Here is a 21,435-nt window from a genome sequence, read left to right on the forward strand (position 1 = left end):
CAAGCCACAGCTGTACAGCATGTTATCTCCCTACATCACAATAATCTTTTCTGCACAATTTTCAGGTTCACTTATTTGCTGTTATCTTGGATTCTGAGAAAAAAATAAAAATTTTAGTGCCTGTATTTCCTGGGAAAACAGAAAATGTCATTGCAGATGTCCCATTAAGAAACTTGTGCGAAATTATACCTGCCTCTGTCAATTATGAAACTGGCAAATCTAGATTCTTTCCACTTATTACAGGCTTTAAAGCAAACACAGGGATGACATATTCCTGAACTATGCACAGATATACTGTTGGTATGCCACGTTAACTTCGCTAGCATTAGGACAATTAGCTGAGCCTGGTACAAAATTGATTCATCTCTCACATTTGACTAAAGTTTTAAAGACATCCTAGAATTAATTCATGGGCTACGTGGATCTTTTACTTCGTTTCTACTGCTACCCAGAAAAACAAGGCAATTATTTGCATAACTGGAACAAAACGTGATTCCATAACATAACTTTTGAGCCTATAAGCAAGAACTTACAGGACTAAGACGAAAGTCATTTATTTCTTACAAACCATATACAGAAGAGGTACAACAGCAAATCTTCAGCTTATCTGGTGTCATCTGTGACACTCAGCAAGAATATATTTTCTCCCCAAATAAGCCAGCTGTATTGCTGAAAAACAGGGCTGTAAAGTTCCTCTGGAGCTCACTACCAGCGAAGATTTCCCAATATCAGTTAAATACAGAGAGTCAAGAAGAAATTTTTCCATTCTTAGAGTCACGATTAAAACTAGTCACAATAAAATAAAATAAACAGCTCTCAACAGAAAAAAAAAGAAAAAAAGAAAAAAGTACTACAGTGATCAACAGATTTGAGGAAGGACGAACCAAACAAGCACAAAACCAGGGAGACTTCAGGCTTTTGGGCTGCACACTTAGCCTCTAGAAACTAGCTTCCAGACCTAACCCCAGAAATAAATTTAATCAACAGAAAGACAGTTTTGCCTGAATTACTTAGCTTTTTTTCTACTGTCAGCCATGAAAAGGTTTCTCCAAAACTACATGCCATACCATGTCCAATCATTAATCTAAAATACAAGATGACAACTTTTTCAGACGAACTACCGTACCAGCGTGGACCTCAAGGCCCCTAACCTCTTGCTTATTCTGCTCGTGTCTACAAACAGTCCGTATCTGTTCTGCCAAACCAGCAAGGCCCAAACAAAAAACTTGCTCTCGTTGCAGTGGTCATCGCTCATCTGCATAACCAACTTTGAGCAGCAGGTGAGTGCAATTACTTGGTCGTTTTGAATTTTAGTCACACTCCTGACCAAAATACTAAAAATTCTTTAACAGATGTTTCACACCCAAAGGAATTTGAGGGAACAAAACCACCTCATCACATGCATGTACGACTGACAGTCCTACTGACCACAACGCTAAAACCCTCTAAGCAGATGCTTCAGACCCCATGAAATTTGAGACAGCAGCAGACCCAAACCATCTGCACAGGAGAACTGACACTGGTCAATCCAGACTCACGAGGCAAAGCAGTTTTCTCACTTCTGACAGCACAGCCATGTCAGCAGTTTTATAATGCTGAGATTCCCAGCTCCTCCTTTTACTTTCAGGAAAGAGAAACAGTAGATCAAGCCAAGCTGAAAGAATCCTTGTGTTTATTCAAATAAATTTTGCTAGAGTACAATTCAATGGACATAAAAATACCTGTGGGATATACACCGCCTTGTAGATGTAAGTAATGAACTTTCTAAAGTGTTAACTGAATCATGAGAACACCACAGAAGACTAAAAGACATGAATTATTCTGAAATCATCATACTGGAAGACTAATTGCCAGATTACATTTATTACAACGATATATATATATATATATATATATATATATGTGTAACTATATGTATACACACACAAATTTATTTTCCATACCCAAGCCAGACAGAATCGGAAAGTCTACTTCTACCAATTTTAGCAATGCACACTACGTTAGATTTCCAAAGTAAATTCAGATTTTCTCCAAAAGCCTACTTCAAACATTTCTCAAGATCACTAAAACATCAACAGAAACCAACAAGCACTATGTTATCATCCCAGACGGTTTCTAGAAATGTAAGGCAGCTTTTACTCAAGATCGAACCTTGTTGACAGCCAAGCCATGCCACGAACTAGTAACAGCAGCAAGCACGAACAAGCAGACTTACCAGGCCAACACGTGCCCAGCAAGGAATACAAGAGCAGGTGAAATATTTCGTATCACATCCCTGACACCCTTTCAAACCAAGAGGTACTTATTACCTTTGCATTCTCCAAGACAATATTAACAGTATTCTTAACCTAATAATGTAAATTATGATACATAATTTGTCTCACATCCATAAGAACCAGAGATCCTGCTGTCAAACTCCTTGTCTTACTAAATGCAGCATCCAGACCATAAGGATGGTAATTAGGAGGAACTTCAGCAGATATGCCACATACACTTTTAAAGACAGAGCTGACCTGATCCTTTAGTTTAAGATCCATTTTATATCCAAATCTACCTAGAACTATTGCAATCGATATTAAGACCTTGGCTTGCAATTAACAAATAAATAAAAATAGAGCAAAAATCAGAGCAGCTCATGTTTGCTGCTGAAGCTTTAAGGAGCATCAAATTGCCAAATGGGTAGAAGTGACTGGTGAGAACTTGCAGGGACAGCCAAGGAGCCCTCGGCAGCAGAAACCTCACAGGCTGGATTTGAGACTTCCTTACACCGCAGGAGGCCGATGGGGCACCCGCTGCCGGCTCCAGCACCCGGGGGGGCCACAGCAGGGCTCAGCAACCCTTCACTGAGCAGCCTGGTGTGGGGAAGAGGGTGGCAGCAGCAGCATCACTCTCCTGCCCACAGCTTCATCACAGCCATCCTGCCTACACTGAGTAAATGGACCGGTTGAATAAAAAAAACGGAGAAACTGTTTGGTGGCTTTAAAATAGACGAATACCTTCCCCTTCCGAGCAGTAAGTCCAATGAAAGAGAAGTAAGGGCTACCAAGTCAAAATGCAGTAAGGCACAAAAGCTTTTAACTTCCCGAGCAAATTTTAAATGAAAAGTGTGTCTTGACAAAATTACCTTTTTTTTTTTTTTTTTTTACTACTTACGCAGCATATCTGAAGTAATTAAACCACACACCAATTTTAAAATGCTATTTGTATATTTAATTGAATTCCTCTTCCTATCCAAGTGAGGCTTAACATGTTAAAAAGAAGTATATAATTCAACATTCCCCAACAGAGCAGTGAGAACTAAGGAACTAAGCGAACAGGACAGCAACCAGGCAGTGTAAGAGCTCACCCAAAGCTACCAGACAAAGCCTCCGCACCAGTTTGCGGCCTAATGCTCGGCCACTTTATCCATGTGCTGTTTCAAAAGAGCGAGAGACCTCTGACTGCACTGCTGGAACAGTTAAAATACTTCCTTCTCCACAGAGGCCAGTCAAATTTAAAAGCTCTCCAAAAACAAAGCTCAGCAACAGGGTACTTTTTCCATGAGCCAGTGCGTAAATCAAACTGCCTCACAGGCCCCGCAGCAAAACCAAGGCCCCGGGGGAGGCAGGGAGGGTACACAGATAGAAAAGCAGATAGGATTCAACACACCAAAAGTCAGAGGAGTCTTGGCGAGGGAGGTCTGGTACTGAAGCTCTTTGCCAGAGGTAGGGGACTTGCAGGTCTGCCCTAATAAACATTGTCGTCCCTAGCTAGCTAAGTTTCACAACGAAAATCACGTCAAACTGGCGCAAGCAGCCTCTGCGCCCTACGTTTCTGCTGCTGAAGGACAAATGTTCTAGGAGATGATCCCCATCAGTTTTATTGTAGTCTCCATGGAGCCAATCTAATTCTTCCGGCCGCAGCCCTTGAGCTTCTCTCACCCAAAGGAACCACACAAAAGGTGCCACGTGCCAGGCCCCGGCGTCCCTCACACGTAGGACTAACAGGCCGGCCTCCAGTGCTGAGGCCCAAAGGATTTCAGCAGGGTGCCATGCCGACCGCAGAATTACTACCAGAACTCACTCTGCTGAGCAGGAACAAAAATTGTCATCTGATTTAGCACTGCAGGAAACCTATTCTATATTGCTTCCAAGGTACTTACATTTTTTAAGCGACCTTTTAAATTCCACCTCTGTAGGTACACTTTTCATTTTCATCACGCGCTTTTCAGAAACAAGCTTGTGAAGCACTTCCCAACACAGCAAGAGCTTCCTCCCGTACGAAATCAAGGCTTGCAACACCCGGTCCTGCACTACAACAACATGCCGAGCGTGTTTCAGGCATCTTGGACGGGTGAGAATGTGTGTTACAGAAACTAACAAAGAAACCTTACGCCGTGCAAATTTACCTTTCCTCTTGGTGCAGCAGAGGAAGGAAGCAGGTTGCTGAACTGCTTGATTCCTCAGAGACTCCAGCGGAGACCCAAGCCTTCACGTGAAAAGGCTGTTGGCTTGAGCACCTCGGGGGATAACACATCAGGGTATTACCTGACTAGATGCTAACCAGGAACGCACCTCATCTGGCTGCGCACAGAAGATGCTCCAGCGCCCTCGAGAAGCGTTACTTATCCGGGCAGCCTCCACCTCCCCTCCTTGCCCCAGCCTTTCAGACAGGCTTTAAGCCTTTTGCAGCTGTCCAACATGAAGGCTGAAGAACTCACCAACCACAGCTGTGCAGAAGCACAGGCAAGGAAGAACAGGCTGCCGCGTTATCCAGGACTAGTTACAGATCCAGGAGAGGTTCCTGACTGCGAATCTCTTTAACAAAACCTGGCTAAGGTCCCACGAGCAGATAAACCTGTAAAATTACTCTTTCTTCCTTCCAGATAATTCTTCAAAGGGTTTTCTACCATATAAACTAGTGCAGACTACGCAGAACTACATTGAGTTTTAGCCAACCTCGCTCACAGCCAAAAATATCAGCCGCCGCCACCACTGCACACATTTTCTTACTGAGATTTTCAGAAGGTCTGCATAATCTTATAACCGTGAAGTTAGTGAGCCATTACATATTTCCTGAAACTAAACTGCACATTAGATGATTCACCAATTAGTGTATTCATGAAGCTTTAAAAAGCAATCAAAATTTCATTTTTGTTGAAAAATTTAAGAGAGATGTCCAGCTGTATGCACGGAGAGAGCATGTGGGCTTTTCTCCTTTATTTAACTTAACTAACAGCTACGTTAGCTGGTGAAAAATATTCAGTGTGTCAGAGTTAATTTATAGAGCTGACAAAGTATAAGGGCTCCAGAAGGTATAGCATACATTTGCTAAACTTTACATACAATTTTTAAACTAGATATAGCTCAAAGATTAAAATAAGCTGCCCAACAGCTAAACCATAGAAAAACACATCGTTTCGGGGCACTTTGTATTTAACGGAGCGACTGCATCTTGGTGCCAAGCACAGGTTAGCAACATCAGCGAAGTGGATAAATCATTGGGATCCCAATGCCATCGATGGAAACCTTTTTCCAACGGAGGCAGGCCCCTTGAGGAGCTCGCAGGCACCTCCACACAGCGCAGGGCAGGGCTGCACAGAGGATAGGCACAGCACACCGAGATAGCGCCCAGCCCGACCCGGCACCGTGGCCTTGATGCAGCCTCAGGGCATAAATACCACAGCATAAATGCTAAGTGCTAATTTCCCCTTCAGGCTGAAGGCACTAGGGAGCTCTTGGGGAAACAGAGGCAAGTAAGAGAGCTATTTTGACAGCTACTCGAGAATTATTTCGCTATCCAGCCTGTTCCAGGAATCACTATTTTAGGAGTTCATGGTGAACCCCTAGCATCTGAAGTTCTTTCTCTCGTTCAGGTCAGACATGTACATTTCAGAAAAGAAAAAGGTACCCCTCTGAGGTTTTAGGTTTGTTTTTGCTATCTGTAGCGATAAATGAAACCACCACTTTAACTAAACCTTAAAAATTATATACCTGCTGTATGGAAGTTGCATGGAGTCATCTGAATCTTGTCTCTACTAAAAACCAAGCTATTTAGCAACATGCTGTCACAGGAGGAGGTGGTTTACAACTAGTAACAAAAATCATCACCGTCCTTTGATGAGACTAAAATACATCCCTTGCCTAGCTTTAAACACCGTGAATGAGGCCAGAAAAATGCACATCATACCACCTTGGATTATTAGTCCACCAGGGAAACATGAACTGCCACATCAAATGTGATGAACAGCCATCTATTGAGAACCTTGTCACAGAGTGACAGGTTTCACATGTTGCAAAGAAGATTTTTTTAAAATTTGTAACTGAACACAGTTGATTCCTAATCTCTTCCATCTGCTCTCTCTTTCTTAGATGTACCTACCATCATTACCAGGGTAATAGAAGAGAAACTCTAGATATTCCCCCAAGGACTAAACCAGCCATTTTTCCAGTGCTCTCATACGTATGAAGTCATGTCAAGCTACAGCTACTGCATGCTACCAGCTGTCTGAATTTACTAGTTCACTCTACTAATTGCTAATGCAATTCTGAAACTGGGGTAGACACGAGACATTTAGGCAAACTGGAAAATCAGAACAAATCTCAGCAGCTCAGTCCATCAGGTCTCAAACTCATTCTGTTTTCCCTTTTTTTTTTTTTACAGTTTGCTTCAGACTGACTCAGAATACATCCTAGAAGTCTATTTAATTCATTCTGCCGTAGTTATTAATGTACAAAAACAGCAGAGAGAATCAAATCTGTCCTTATGTAGACCCCACGGCTAAGGCTATTGCTTTAACATCAAGTCCATCTGAGCATCCCAGCTTGCAGGTTAATAACTGAATGAATTAGCAGCTACTAACTTGGAGACTTGCCTCCTTTCAGTAGTTTGCTGTGGCTACTTACCTCCTGCCAGTATCTCACGACCGCAACCTCCAAAGTCTGCATCTGATAAGGTAACAGGGTTATACCCAGGCTGAGCACAGCCTAACAGCTTCAGCAGGAGGCCTCAAACGGCACAAACCTGGGCGATGCAAGACGATGTGAACCAGCCTCCAGGTTCCTCTGGATGCAACACACTTTAAGAACCGGCCCTGACGCCGTCCGTGCACACAGAGGCCCACACGAGACAGGAGCTCAGCAGCAGAGTCAGGAGAGCCGAGAGAGCAGTGACACGGCCCCAAACTCCCCTCCAGAAGTGGGCTTGGGAAGGGACATCCCATCCTGTTCGGTGGCTCGCTGCACTCAAAGCTTCTGGCACACAAACTGCAGCCTCGGCGATGCACAAACACACTTTGCGGGGAGGAATAGGACTAAAAAGACTCTTTGGTAAGAATGATCTTGGAGCAGCATCCCTAGCTGAAGCTAACCAGGTTTACATGAATGGAAAGTAGGAATCACACCCTCATTCTGTAATTCCTTAATAAAAACAAAAGGACTTCTAGGAAGCCACATTACGACACTGATTCTCTAAACAAGTCCACACTAAAGGGTCCAGCAACTGAACAATCTCCTTCCGGCACTGGGCCCTACCTCATACGATATTAATAAGATTACAAAGAAAAAAAGCACCCTGACATGCAATTGCTCGCCTCTAAGAGACTGAAGTTTAAACAAAATAACCACACAAAAGGTTTTATGATTAAAAACTCTTATCTAAAACAGAACACTCAGATGTACTCAAAGCACGTGAAGTATTTGGATAGCCATGATAATGCAGCATGCAGCCTCCTGCACAACAGTTTAAAGCCACAAGGAAACCCTCAGGATTTCCACTCTCATCTTGACATCCAACACACATGCTTAGCTCACTGCCTTCTGGAGGAGACAGATCAATTACTATGAGAGCCAGTCTTTTTCTGTGCAAATTCAATTTTAAATAAGGTTACATAAACGCAACCTCGGGTAGCACTTTCCATTCATGTCATCCCCCTGCAAACAGCTCACTTGGACTACATCTACCCTAAAAACACTTTCTTGTAGGAATATACCACAGCACCACCAACAAAAATAACCCTGGAGTTGTTGCAATTTACGTGGGAAAGCTGTACATTTACCAAAGTAAAGGGAGCAACACAGGCCATAATGGGATGAGTTTTGGTGGAAAGGCACTGTATTTTTCATCACAGGGCTGGTATGGCATAACCAGGGGTTGTATCCCACACGCAAGGAGAGTGGTGCCCCGTGGGACGATCTGGCTGTGCACACACTGCCTAAAACCACCGGTTACAATCGCAGCAACATCTCATAAAACTTCAGTGAGCTTTAGAAGAGATGGAAAAAAGAACGAGAAGCATTCTGAACGTGTTCAGGGAAGGGGAGCGTAACTCCTGCATGCTGCCCACCCAGATGCATGCCCTGACCAGGTGCCAGGCCAGGTGGCCGTGATTCCTTGCAAGCACCGAGCCACGGGGCTGACGCCACCAGCACCGCCACCAGCACCGCGCCGTTCCCTCACAGCACCGCCCCGAGCTATGCCCCCAGCCGCGGCAGCTCCCCGGGGCGGCCACCCCGGCCCTGCCCGGACCTGCGGCGGCGAGGAGCGGCCGCCGATGCCGCCCCGGTCCCGGTCCCGGTCCCGGTCCCGTCCGCGTCCCGTCCCCACGCACCGCCGTGCCGGGGCAGCGGCCCCTCAGCGCCGTCCCGGCGGCCCCCCGGGCCCCTCCGGCCGCCGCAGCGCCGCCGCCATGTCCCGCCGCCGCTCTGCCGCTGGGCTGCCGCTGGGCGCGCGCCGTGCGCTCCGCCGGGGCCCCCTCCCGGCCCCCCCCCCCGCGGAATGGAAAATAGCTCCCCCGGCCCCGCAGCGGGCAGAGCGGGAGCGACGCCTCGGCAGCCAATCGGGGACGGGCTGGCTCGCGGCGCGGCCAATGGGAGCGGCGGGCCGGGGGGGGCGGGGCGTCGCGCGGCCTATCCGGGAGCGGCGCCCGGGCTGACCCGCTAGGATGGCTGCGACGGGCCTCCGCCGCCGACCATCTTGGAGTCGGGCGCGATGCCCAGTCTGGGAAGGGGCTCGCCGGCGGCCATTTTGGGTTCGGGCGAGGGGCGCGGGGCGGGGCCGCGTCACGTGGCGGGGCCGCAGGCGGAAGCGGCGCTCGAGGAGCCTCAGCCGGACTGGGCCGGACGCGGCTGGGCTCGGGCGGCTTCGGGCGGCTTCGGGCGGCTTCGGCCCCGCTCGGCCCGGCTCGGGCGGGTCCGCCGTGAGGGCGCTGTGGCACATTAAAGGCTGTTGGAGCCATGTTGTTGTCGTTGTTATACAGGGGCTGTGTCCTGTGCAGAACGCTTCTCACTCCTTTCCCTCACTTCTTCCCTATAACGGGGAGCGAGCTCACTGCCTGGCTGTGGTACAGCCAAAACCCACCGAATCACACCACGCAAAGCGTGCTGGTCGCTGCTCCGGTTCAAGGGAGGGCTAAGGGGAATGGCCTCAGGTTGTGTCAGGGGAGGCTCTAGGCCAGGAATTAGGAGAAATTTCTTCTCAGAAAGAGCAGTCAGGCACTGGGACGGGTTGCCCAGGGAGGTGGTGGGGTCACCGTCCCTGGGGGTGTTCAAGGCAAGGTTGGACGTGGTGCTTAGGGACATGGTTTAGTGGGTGACATGGGTGGTAGGGGGATGGTTGGACCAGATGATCTTGGAGGGCTTTTCCAACCTTAATGATTCTGTGATTCTAAGTTACTGTTTCACCAAAGGGAAGGGTAAAGCCCTGCACCTGGGGAGGAACAACCCCAGGCGCGTGTTGGGGCTGACCGCCTGGAAATCAGCTTTGTAGAGAAGAACCTGGGGGTGTTGGTGAACACCAAGTTGAACACGAGTCAGCAGCTTGCAGCAAAGAAGGCCTGTGGTGACATGTGGTGCCTGCAGGTCAAGGGAAGGGACCCTTGCCTTCTGCTTGGCACTGGTGAGGCCACACCTGGAGTGCCGGGTCCAGTTCTGGGCTGCCCGGTACAAGAGAGATGTGGACATGGTGGGGAGGGTTCCAGTGAAGGGCCGCGAAGGCAGTTAATGGACTACTAATGGATGGTAGTTAATGTCACCTCTCCTGTGAGCAAAGGCTGAGGGAGCTGGGCTGTTCAGCCTGGAGAAGATCAGGGGAGCTCATCAATGTACATAAATATCTGAAGGGAGAATGCAAAGACGAGGGAGGCGGGCTATTTCTAGTGGTGCCCAGTGACAAGACAGGAGGCAATGGACACAAACTGGAGCACAGGAGGTGCCCTCTGAACATCAGGAAATTATTATTTATTTATTTATTTTTTACTGTGCGGGTGATGGAGCACTCGCACAGGTTGCCCGGAGAAGTTGTGGAGCCTCCATCCTGGGAGACCTTCAAAAGCCGCCTGGATGTGGTCCTGAGCAACCTGCTGTTGGTGGCCCTGCTTGAGCAGGGGTTGGACTATGGGACCTACAGAAGGCCCTTCCCACCCCATCCAGTCTGTGATTCTATAACATTTAGTATCACCATATCACCTAAAAGCTTTTGCTTCAGAAGCATGACTGAAGTTACAATTTATTTCTGCAGTTACCCACTGCTGACTCCACCTGCATAAAAGTTACATAAGTCAGTTTTAACTTCAACTTTCAGACTGTTTCCCTTTTTAATGACTTCTGTAGGAAGCAGTCATTTTTAATTCTAGTACATAGTAAATATTTTTTATGCTAGATACTTATGGACTTCTCGGAACTATTAAGTTTGATTAAGCACGGACCCTAAAGCCCCAAATGTGCTGTATCTCTTATTCATAGACCAAAACCTCTTGATGTTACTGTTTTTGTCGGGATTAAGCTACAGTTTCAGCTAGAACAATAGCAGTTAATCCTACATCCACAAAGATGCTACATCCCTGTAACTAGATTTTCATCAAAATATCATTTACACCTCAATCCTATTAAATATATTCATATTTTAGTGCATGTGTAAAGTTTTAGATTCTGAGACAGAAATAATAAAGTGGAGAAAAAGCTTGAAACTTTTCATAGAGTAGAGCAATGGCTGGCACCTTAGAAATCATTGCTGCTCTTATACAGACGTTCCACATGGCCTGGAAGGAACCCCATTTAATATAAACCCTATCCACACAGTATCAGACCTCTTCAGTTTGTCAAGAGGAATTAAGGTGTTCAATCTAATAATTACTACTTAAAATCCAACATCTCTCGGATCTGCTTGTGCAAACATGCTTGTCTGAACAACCTCCTTCCTACTTCCTTCCTTTCGTTTCCACAGCAGGACCTCTTTCAGGATGTTCCTTAATTTCTACCTGGATTAACCCCTTCATGGAAACACAGAAGAAAAAAAAAAGAAAAAGAAAAAGAAAACCAACATAACTGAATACAGAGATTAAATACAAAACTCCATGCGATTGCAATGAACTGATGGAGAACTAGCAGAATAGCCAATATTAACTGATAGCCTCTATTCAGCTTTGGTAAATAAAGTTGCCTACATTTTGTGTACCTATGTGTGGTACTCTTGGGGTCATTATAATTTCTTCCCTTATATCCTGTTTTATCAAGACATCTGAATGGTTCATTACTCAAATTTGCTTAGGTGGCAGTCATTCAGAAAACCGGTAAAACCAAAGCTTGTAAAGTTTCAGAAGACTGATATTTAGAAGACAGAATCTGAAAGTGGGTTTCATTGCTGCCACTGACATTTTTTAAGTTGTTAGGATTTTCTTTGGTTATGCTTTTTAAATAGACTCTTATGACCAAATAAATATATTGTTTTTTTCTTAAATCTGATTCTGCAACAATTTATGTGGTCCAGGGGTTACAGAGTTACAGGACAGGGAATCAGGGATCCCTGACTTCCAGCACAACCCAAGAGAACTCATTTGTGCTGCTTTAACAGTACAGCAGGCAAGGATATACACAATGTGTTTTCATACATTATATATCAACATTTGGGTAAATAGCAGAAAGGGAAAAGGGTAAAAAAGAAAGGAAGGAAAGCTTATCTTGTCCTCAGTAAGTAAAAAAGTGCAAGACTAGCATAATGACTTTAAATCTTCCTGTTAACTGACCATTGCCACACACAGCTGCTTTTTAGGTGGCAGACCGAAGAGGATAGGTATGAAGCTGCTACTACACAATATGATTTGTCTAAAGAGCTTGCACCGTACAGTACAGTATAAGTGGCATAGCTGTAGCCTGTTTAGGCTGTCAAGTAAATCCACCATTATAGGAGAGGGTTGCACCAGATGACCTTCTGAGGATCTTTACAACTTTAATTGTTCTATGATTCTTTTCTCAATTTTAATACACTCAAAAACACAATTTCAGCTTTACAAATTGTCATTCGCACCTAGAATTGTAACTGAAATGGTACAAAGCATGCAGGCTGCAGACTGGATTTTACCTGCCCTCTCTGCCAAACCTACTGACAGCAGATGGCCTGCTCCAGCTTTTGACGTCTGTGCATAAACAGAAAGGAAAGTTAGCAGCTTATCTTACTTACCTTTCTCCCTTCCAAAAGTACAAAATAAAAAATAGTTATTCAGAGGAAATCTGTGATGGACTAGGCAGTCTCTGCAGAGCATCCACACGGGGAAGCATTCTGCCTTGCATCCTTGCAGAAGGTTAGTTGGATTTTGTCTTGCTGAAAGCTTGTTGGATTTTTTTTTCCTTCAGCTGTGTTACTTGGTTTAAGAGAAAGTGCTACCTCTCTCTGTCAATCTTCCTTCCCTCGCCTTGACTTTGAAAGCACTTTGGAGCAGGCTCTCTGTTGCTTTTTGAGGACAGCACTGATGAAATAATTACCCGGAGTGAATTTGAGAGCAGAACATCACGGTCTCCTTTCCACAGGGACTGTTGCTCCCATTGTTATTTCCCATGGCCTGCATTACTGTTCCACCACAGCAGCTGAAAAAAAAATACAGTGATTTGTGAACCTAAGATCAACAGTTTTCTTCATTTAATAAAAACACCTTCCATTATGGCTTGCTGCTCAGGCAAATAACTAGCAACTGAATAGAGAGAAATAATCAACTGCTTCATTCTTATTACCTTATGTTTCATTTGGGGAATCTGATGGTGGGATGGAGGAAAAGAAAGAGAATAGGGTGCTGCTTTAAAAGAGAAGAAAATTTCCTAATCCAAAGTCCCAAGTCTTGTTTTATGCTGCTTTGGTTATTTATATTGGAGATTCCAAAATATCTGCAGTATTCATAGAAATGCAAGTTAAACTCTTTTTTTTTTTTTTCCACAAAAGCATTCTTTAGCACTAAGCACTAACTGATCAAAATTGCAGATGTAAATTAAACTTAGACTTACACGTGTTTCAGAATTTAGAGAGTCAAGAGAATAAAGGATCAGGCCTTTTAATTTTTTTTGATGTATTTGAATGAAATTTTTGTGTCTGTGCAAAGTCTCGAAAAGCATTTATCATCAAGGGATTTCTGTTGCGAGTAACTTAACTTCTCCTGTGATTTCTTATTTAACCGCGCAGACGTTTTACAATAAAAATCCTTCCTGTTATTGAGGATCAATTATGGGTCTTTATTCTGTCTGAGAGTTTGTCCATCAAATTATGGCACTGGCTCCCACAGGGGATTCAAATGCAAAGATTTCCTTGCAATTACTCTCCATTCAGTAATAACCATTTCTGTTAGTTCTCAAGCTAGACATCTCACATTAGCTGTCAATGACAGCAGCAGGGAGAGTTCAATGTTCTCCTAAATTTAAATCGTTCATATATAAGTTAAAACAGTCTCTCACTGCTGTGTTAGATTTGAGGAGAAAAAATAGTCAAAAGTAAACAGCAGCCTCGAAGTTCCAAAGGTATAATGACTGTGGGATCAAGCTTTTTAGAAAGTAAAAATTATCTCATACAAATCTACAAGAAATAAATATGTTTGAGCTGGAGAATTTTGGCATGGTCTTTGGCACTGCCAAGGGAAAGGCAATTTGCAGTGCAGGTAGGCAAAAGACTCACCTGAGACACAGCATGCAAAATACAGATATTGAGCTCTTTCTTTCTATAATGTCGGTCATACTACAAGTTGTTCATGTGGTAGCTTATTTTCATCTGACTGTGGGGTAATGAAAACACATCTCAAGTAGCTCTAGATGATGAACAGAGTAAATTAACCAGCACAGATCTGGCGTGCCATGGCTAGGGCAGTCTAGCTCACTTTGAAGAGTAGATACACATTAAAGTTTTGTAAGCGTTTCCCCAGTTTTTATGCAGCTAGTTATTACATATCAGAAGGTTGTGCTTTTATTCTGAGTTCATAGATAAGCTGGTCACTGATTCACCCAGGAGGGCTGTAACTTCCCTGCCCCGTGCTAGTGCTGCTGGCTGCACGCTGTGACGTGGGTGGTACGGGTCTGGCCATGCAGCTGTGGAGCTGCCAGTAGCCAAATCATGGCTGTTTCCTTCCCTGCGTGTTCTAGCAAGCTATGAAAAACAGTTCTTTTTGTCTGATCCACTGTTAATAAACTAGATTTTCTGTAAATGGGTGGAAATCAATTTCCTCTCTTTCAGAATAAGCTGGTGCTGCCAGCTTGGCTAGAAACAGGGAAACATGTTGACATCAATCATGTCTATATGCCTTTGTACACAGACTGTACACCATCACTAAGGCAAACACATATGTACATTCTCCTCATTCATTTGAAAAAGAAAAAAAAAAAAAGATTGAAGTGAAAAAAGAGAACAAGTTAGTTCCAAAAAATCCCTTTACATTGTACTTTGAATAATTAGGAATACATGGCTTTGCAGGGCCTATTGTATTCCTCCTGCTGCCTGGCAGTAGTATTGCATGGTTGCACCACCTACATGGCAGACTCACTTTATATTTTGCATGACTTATATTTGTCTCATCCTCTGTTTAAATCACTGCATCCAACGTGAACCTGAATCAATGAATTTTTCAAATAGGAGAGTAAAGACTAATCACTGGACTGAGGTAATGACTAAGACACATTAGAGAGGATGCAGAGAGTAGCCTTCAGATGACTAGAGATTGGAACACATCCCTCGTACTGTGAGATACCAGGAGCTCGAGCAATTTACTTAACCAAAGGAGAGGTCATGAGGTGGCTTGATTGCAGTGTGCAGGTAAATATGCAACGAGCAGACTTTGGTAGTGAAGGCTTTTCAGTATCTATCACGTAAAGGTGTAACGAGAATGATAATCTGGAAGTTTAACCTCATTAAATTCAGACCAAAACCAAAGCTCTTCCTTTTCAACAGCTTGGAACAGCACACATAGCATTGTGTGATGTTTCTCCACCACTAAAATCAAGACTGTTTACCAAAATGCTATGCTGTAGTATAAATAAGAGTAAACTCTGGTACCCATGTGGTCTGTATTACATATTACTCAGATGGTCCCTTCTGATCTTTGAATCTTTCAAGCTAGGATGGGTTGGCTGCCCTTCAGCTAGCTTTCGCTGGCACTCCCAGAAGCTTTAGCATTCTTCATCTCTTGCCAAGCAACAACTAGAGGAACAGGGAATTCCTTCCTGACTTTGCAGCTCTCAAGTAAAATCAAGTACATTACTTCCTTTGTGAGCCTTAAAGCAAAAAGCTTCTTTAATCGATAGGAGTATAAGGTAGTTCCCATCAGCAGCAGCAAAAAGAGCAGAGAAAGTGTGCTTTCACAGACAGAGTGTGACTTTGCACTGCCCAACCTTTAGCTAGACTGTACTTGGAGAGGTGACTGTGGACAAGGGCTAGGGGCAAAGAATAGGCAGTGGAGAGGCAGAAATCTGAGAGTTACCTGTTGCTAGTAGAGAGGTCAGTGATAACCACACAGTCCTGCGCCAAGAAGTGCAGGAAGGAGGCAGGTGTATTGGTATTTATCTCTTTTTATATCACTTTACTGTCATCACGGCAAGGACCAAGGAGAAGCTTGAGTTTCTGAGACACCTCTATGATTTTTATATTAAAGAAACTTGTTTCTTCTATCTTTTTGAGGGCTAGTGACACCTGATACGATTATGCACTAATGCAACTCCACTTCTGTCCCACCCATGTGCCTGCCAACTGGCCACTGATAACTTTTCAATGAGAATTTCAACTGCTTTTGACAAAGAAGTAAAGTATCAGAGATGTGACATTTACACTAGGTTTCATGGGAATCAGTGGCTGGGTAGAGGAAAGAGACAAATATGTACTGATGCTAAGGAAGAGGCTGTTGAAGTTAAGACCCTTCCTAATTTCCAAGAGGCAGGGCCTTGCCAACTGACAAGGCACAGACGTATGCTCCATATTTGTATAACATATCCTTTAGATGATCATAGAAGCTATTATACACATAGAATCATAGAATCATTAAGGTTGGAAGAGACCTTCAATATCATCTGGTCCAACCATCCCCCTACCACCCATATCACCCACTAAACCATGTCCCTAAGCACCACGTCCAACCTTTCCTTGAACACCCCCAGGGACGGTGACCCCACCACCTCCCTGGGCAACCCATCCCAATGCCTACTGCTCTTTCTGAGCAGAAATTTCTCCTCATTTCTAACCCAAACCTCCTCTGGCACAGCTTGAGGCCATTCCCTCTAGTCCTATCACTAGCATGAGCAACTGGATCCACCTGAGTTGGCCAGTGGGCACAGTTCACACAGTTTTTCACTTGACCAAGTGTTTGCAGGATCAAGGTCTTATCTTGTAACCGTTCATTAAAGCATATTGACTAACTTCAGTGGGTGAAAGGAAGTGCCTGATTAGTTTGTACATTGTCTTCTATGTAATTATTTACACATCTCAGAAGGGAATGTAAATTGTTAGTCCTCTATTCAACAGCACATTATGCTCTGCTAATATATAAAGCATCTTCTTGACATATGCAATGAACTCCCTCACTGTATTTCTCAGAAAAGTAACAATCAAACCAAGATATAATATCCCAGAGTAATATGGTCGAAACTAATACGCTGTAGTGTTTCCAAACCTGTTAGTAAATGGTTCAGTCCATTGTCAAAGACCCACTGTGGGGGCATGCAGGGGAATCGTGTGAGAACTCTCTTATCTGTTGTCACTTTGCTTACCGCGCCTCCATCAGCTCCATTCCTCGGATACCAATGTACTGAAGTCCAAGTTCTTTGTCTCTTTCTTAGTTTAGAATCCAAGTAATTATGCTTTTATCAGAAACACTACTTTTGCTTTTTCATATTCACAATGGTAGTTTTTGTATTCTTGCACATTTATTTATTTTTCAGGGTTCTCCATCTCAAATGTCTTATTAAAATCAGGAAAGGTAAACAGGAGTATCCCTATCTATCAACTGAAAAGTCATTGCCATATTAGAATGAGACCTGAGGTGTATTTGTATCAGATGTGGGGGACAATAGCACCACAGTGTTAATAAATATATATAACTTTTAGAACAAATAACTGGCAATCCAAATAATTCTTTCTTGCCATTCATCAGCTTGAGTGATAGAGAAGAATTCACTCATGTCTGCAAAATAACATGACTCATTAGGCTTGGGAGGCTTTTTTATTTAATTTGGAAAAAAAAAATGAGGACTCTGAGACCCAGCACAGTTGATCTTTCTTTTTTCAGGATGTCTGTGAAATGGAGTCAGACATAGATGCAGCGTTCCTAAAAGCATGCAATTTCTCTATTAGTACAATATTTCAAATACAAAGATCTCCAAAGTCTGGGGAAAATATGTTAATTTCCCTAAAAAATAGTTTTAGTACATCCACAAAGGAATCATAAATGCCATGGCCACTTCAAGGAAAAAAGTCATGTCAATAAAAAGCTGTTCAAGATCTTTTAGAAGGGTAACTTGATTTCTGTGTGCTGTGTAAGACTTGGCACAGTTTTATTCCAGTAGAACCATGTCTCTCTCTATGACTTCCCAGGCCCTTTTACCACTCTCTTGTCCTCCTTCCATTCTCTGTACCACAAGTCCCAATCTCCAGGCATCTTCTTGATGTCACCACCTGCCTTTATAAATTCATGCACTTACTCTGGCACTAGGATACCAGGCTTGTATCTTCTGTCTCCTGCCAGACCACCTGAAGTCCACCCTTAGAACAACAATAAGCTCGACTTACCCATACAAACAACATTATTGTAACTCAGATCTGCATCTGACTCAGCCATAGCTAGAGCCCAGCAGGACAGATATCGTGGTTATCTTCCTCAGGCTTCATCCACCACATACCCAACCTGGCACTGAGAGCTGGGGGATCTGCTTAGATTCTGGGAGGAAGCAGTGGTGCAAGGGGCCAACACTGAGATCTCAGCACATGATGCTACTTGTTGTGGTTTTTCGGGACCAATGTGTTAGTATGGACGTTTTACATAGCTGTGTCAGCAAGACTCTGAGAAGGACATGAGAAAGCCATGGACAACTGTGGATGCTCTAGACTATGGGGGTACAATGTGTCTATTAAAAGAAATCAGATCACGTCCTTTCTCAGGATATGCACACGCCCTTCAATGCAAAGCAGTTCTCCGGGGAAACATCTGGGCAATCCCCCTTTTCCAGAAGGCAATTCATTTTTCTGAAGGAGGGCAACGATCCATTCATTGTGGTGGACAAGGGGACACGGTGGGGAGGCAGGGCTTGGAAGAAGGTGATCAGAGGCTGGAAACCGAGCAGGCTGCTGCCTCCCATGTTGGCCCGCTTTCATCTTTTGATGTTTATTTTCCGGGCTTGCTGCCAGCAGCTGCGTGTTCTGCCAACAATGCCGTGCTGCTGGGCATGCCCTGCACGGCGCCCCTGGCCTGCTGCTCCTGGGTGACGCTGCCCATTGCTGGGCTGTGAGCTTCCGTGGTGGCCGAAGCAGCCCTGAGCTGCCGCATGGAGCGCATTGCCCTAGCTCACCTTGCCCTGCTCCTTGCTTCTCAGCGGGCTCCTGATCGATCGTGGCTCTGCGTGAGAAAGTGCCTGACCCTTGCAAGCTCTGCAGCTCTGGCTCCGAGCTCCTTTGCCCACTCCCTTCTCCAGGGTTTATTCTGTCTCCACCCGAGAGCAATTCTGAGAAAGCAAATGCAAGCTTAAATCAAACTTTTTTTCTATTCCAAACAGTACTTCATGACGGAACATGAAGTTAGGCAAGGCACGCATTTTCCCCTCGCTCCTAGCAGCTCATCAATCACATACTAAACCTCAGTTAGTGCATCAGGAGTGGTAAAACTGAATTGGAATTCAGCAAAGCAAAACAGTACCCTTTCAATTTCGGCTGATGTAGCAGGCTTCTCTGCAGAGAAGTCTGTGAAGTCTGTGAGAGAGAAATCTGTGAAGTCTGTGAGACTCATGGTGCAGCTATAGTGGTAGGACTTTCCTAGGCTAGACTGAAAAAGTGCTTCTTCTAGCCCACAGTAATACACAGCCCAAGGTCTGCCCATGGAAGTCAGGGCAGTCATCGAAGTGTGATCGTTTGATGCTGCCTCCTGTCTTCCAGGCCTTTTCTCTTCAGGCTGGAGCTAGACAAACACCCCTCTTTCCTTCAGCCAGGAGGAGGAGAAGAATCAATGATGGAAAATCTAAGATATCATCAAGGAAAGATAGCTGGAGAAAACAAATAAGTACTTTCATTATCCTGTTGAGGAAATCTTGGCATCTGTGGATAAATCCTGTCAGGAAAGGATACCTTGAAGCAAAAAGGATGATGAGCATGTGCTACGTAAATCATGGGATCTGGGAAGAGGGACCTCTACAAAACAGAAGTGGACAATTCTGGGGAAGGTGGAGCAAGCTCCAGCAAGTGTGGAGCCTTGCCTGGTGTCTAATTCAACAAAAATAACCTCATCAGCAGGTCAGCTGGCTTCGTGTAGCTGGGCACCTTGAGCTAGTGCTAGCTAGCCCTCACAGACCTCTGGCTGTTGCCTCCACACAAAATCTGCTGCAGCACGGTCATCCAGTAGCTTGCAAGCATACCTGCTAAATTTACAGGACCAAAAGTTGTACCTTGCCCAAATGAATAGAAAGCAAACTTGCACTTAAATATGAGAACTTCAGGTATCAGAAGAAAGCTTTTTGCAATGTTGACCCGAACAGCCAGCACACCTGCCCTGGCTGGGGACTGCCCCTCAAAGAAAAGGAAAGGCTGCTGAACTGTGCGGGGCCAAGCCTGGGAGACGTAGACCCAAAGCAGGTTTTTCATCTGGACTAACTGAACATGACTGGAAGCAGCAGGGAATGAAATAAAACACTGGCAGAGGAAGAGCTTGGAAGCAGTTACTTGCTTTCTCCTTCAGCTCTTTGCTTTCTACTGCCTGCACCAGTGCAGCTGAGCTGGGGGAAGAGCTAGAAGCCTTTCTGGATTGTTCTGAAGCTGAGTCATTTGGGTGGATGAAATAAGGACATCTGTGATGCTCCTTTCTCCATTATTGCATACCTTGAATGAGCATTGGCACCACGGCTGAAACATCGGCTTTCTGATTCAGTTGCAGTCTTCCACTTCGCACAGGAGTTAATGGTGATTCCTCCTGCTGGGCAAAGGACAGCCAGGCTCCAGGACAGCTTCAGGCAGGCACAACCCATACGGTGACATTCAAAAGTACTCTGACATGTCCAAGCATGACCCAAGACTGCAGGATGTGGTCTTGATCTTTCTTTTAATAAGCAATACGAAACAACTGCTAGAACCGGTCCCCTGTCTACCCTCTTTTGCTTACATGCTGTTCATTAAGTAGCTTCCATTCATCCCGAGAGTCTCGAATTCTCCTCTTGCAAGTGCAAGGAAGGTATCATTTGAAAATATTTTCCTTTGAAATGTATTTATTTGTGATCTGTAAATCTACTCTGGGGCTCTATTACTAACTTGTGAATTGACATACTTTTATTTTTGTTACCAGTAAACAGCATCCACTGTGACCTTAAAATGACATGGGCTGAAGGTTTTGAGCATGAGGTAGACAATTTTGGAAAGCCACTGCTTAGCTTTTCTGAAAACCAGGTCCCGTTTTAAGGTATTTCAAACCAAACACATAAAAGCAAAGAAACCCCAACTCATTAATTACTTTTGAAAATTTTAGCCAGGGAACACTTTTTTAGTGCTGGTTGAGGAGTCATTAATTATCGTTGCACTGAATGCAATAACAAACCAGACCTCCCCAATGGGCAAAGGCAAACCACTTCTCTTCTAGATTTTTTTTTTTTTATGGCAATAATAAAACGTATTATTACGCACCTCCAACCACGAATGTTCTCCAAGCAACTTGATATTAAAACCCAAATCATCTGACTGGATGAGTTTTTACAGATCGTTACAACAGGGCAAGCCAGGAATGTTATTAGAGTGGCCTGAGGCACAGTACTATTCCATGGAAAACGAATAACAGTTAAAAATTTGAAGTGTTCCAGAATTCATTTTCTCAAAGGGGATTTGTGGCACTGTTGGGAGATTAGAGCCATTCCTACTCAACCAGCTATACTCCCTATGAGCCCTTCGTTTGTGCCTGTTTCATCTGAACGGTCAGGTTTCTTTCACCGTGGCAGGATACAAACGTGAGCTGGCTCTTCTGTTGTCTGGGCTTGTTTA

At 44.5% G+C, this 21,435-nt stretch overlaps 2 protein-coding genes across 5 annotated transcripts in view; both read right to left on the reverse strand.

Moving 5' to 3' along the window:
- Positions 1–8,669, reverse strand: part of SOCS5 (suppressor of cytokine signaling 5) — a 34,301-nt gene extending 25,632 nt beyond the window's left edge. For 2 of the 4 annotated variants that reach the window (XM_040553455.1, XM_040553458.1), the window contains exon 1: positions 8,584–8,661. The gene's annotated coding sequence lies outside the window, so the exon portion shown is untranslated. Of the gene's footprint in view, positions 1–6,884; positions 8,429–8,583 lie in introns of those variants that run through there. The other 2 variants (XM_040553453.1, XM_040553457.1) reach the window with 2 other exon arrangements.
- A 3,514-nt stretch (positions 8,670–12,183) lies between these two features.
- Positions 12,184–21,435, reverse strand: part of CRIPT (CXXC repeat containing interactor of PDZ3 domain) — a 66,072-nt gene continuing 56,820 nt past the window's right edge. The window contains exon 6 of the mRNA XM_040553471.1: positions 12,184–12,836. Within this exon, the coding sequence (XP_040409405.1) occupies positions 12,817–12,836 (20 nt within the window). The 3' untranslated portion in view covers positions 12,184–12,816. The remainder of the gene's footprint in view (positions 12,837–21,435) is intronic.

The sequence above is a fragment of the Cygnus olor genome, chromosome 3 (genome assembly GCF_009769625.2).
Source record: "Cygnus olor isolate bCygOlo1 chromosome 3, bCygOlo1.pri.v2, whole genome shotgun sequence".
Taxonomy (NCBI): domain Eukaryota; kingdom Metazoa; phylum Chordata; class Aves; order Anseriformes; family Anatidae; genus Cygnus; species Cygnus olor.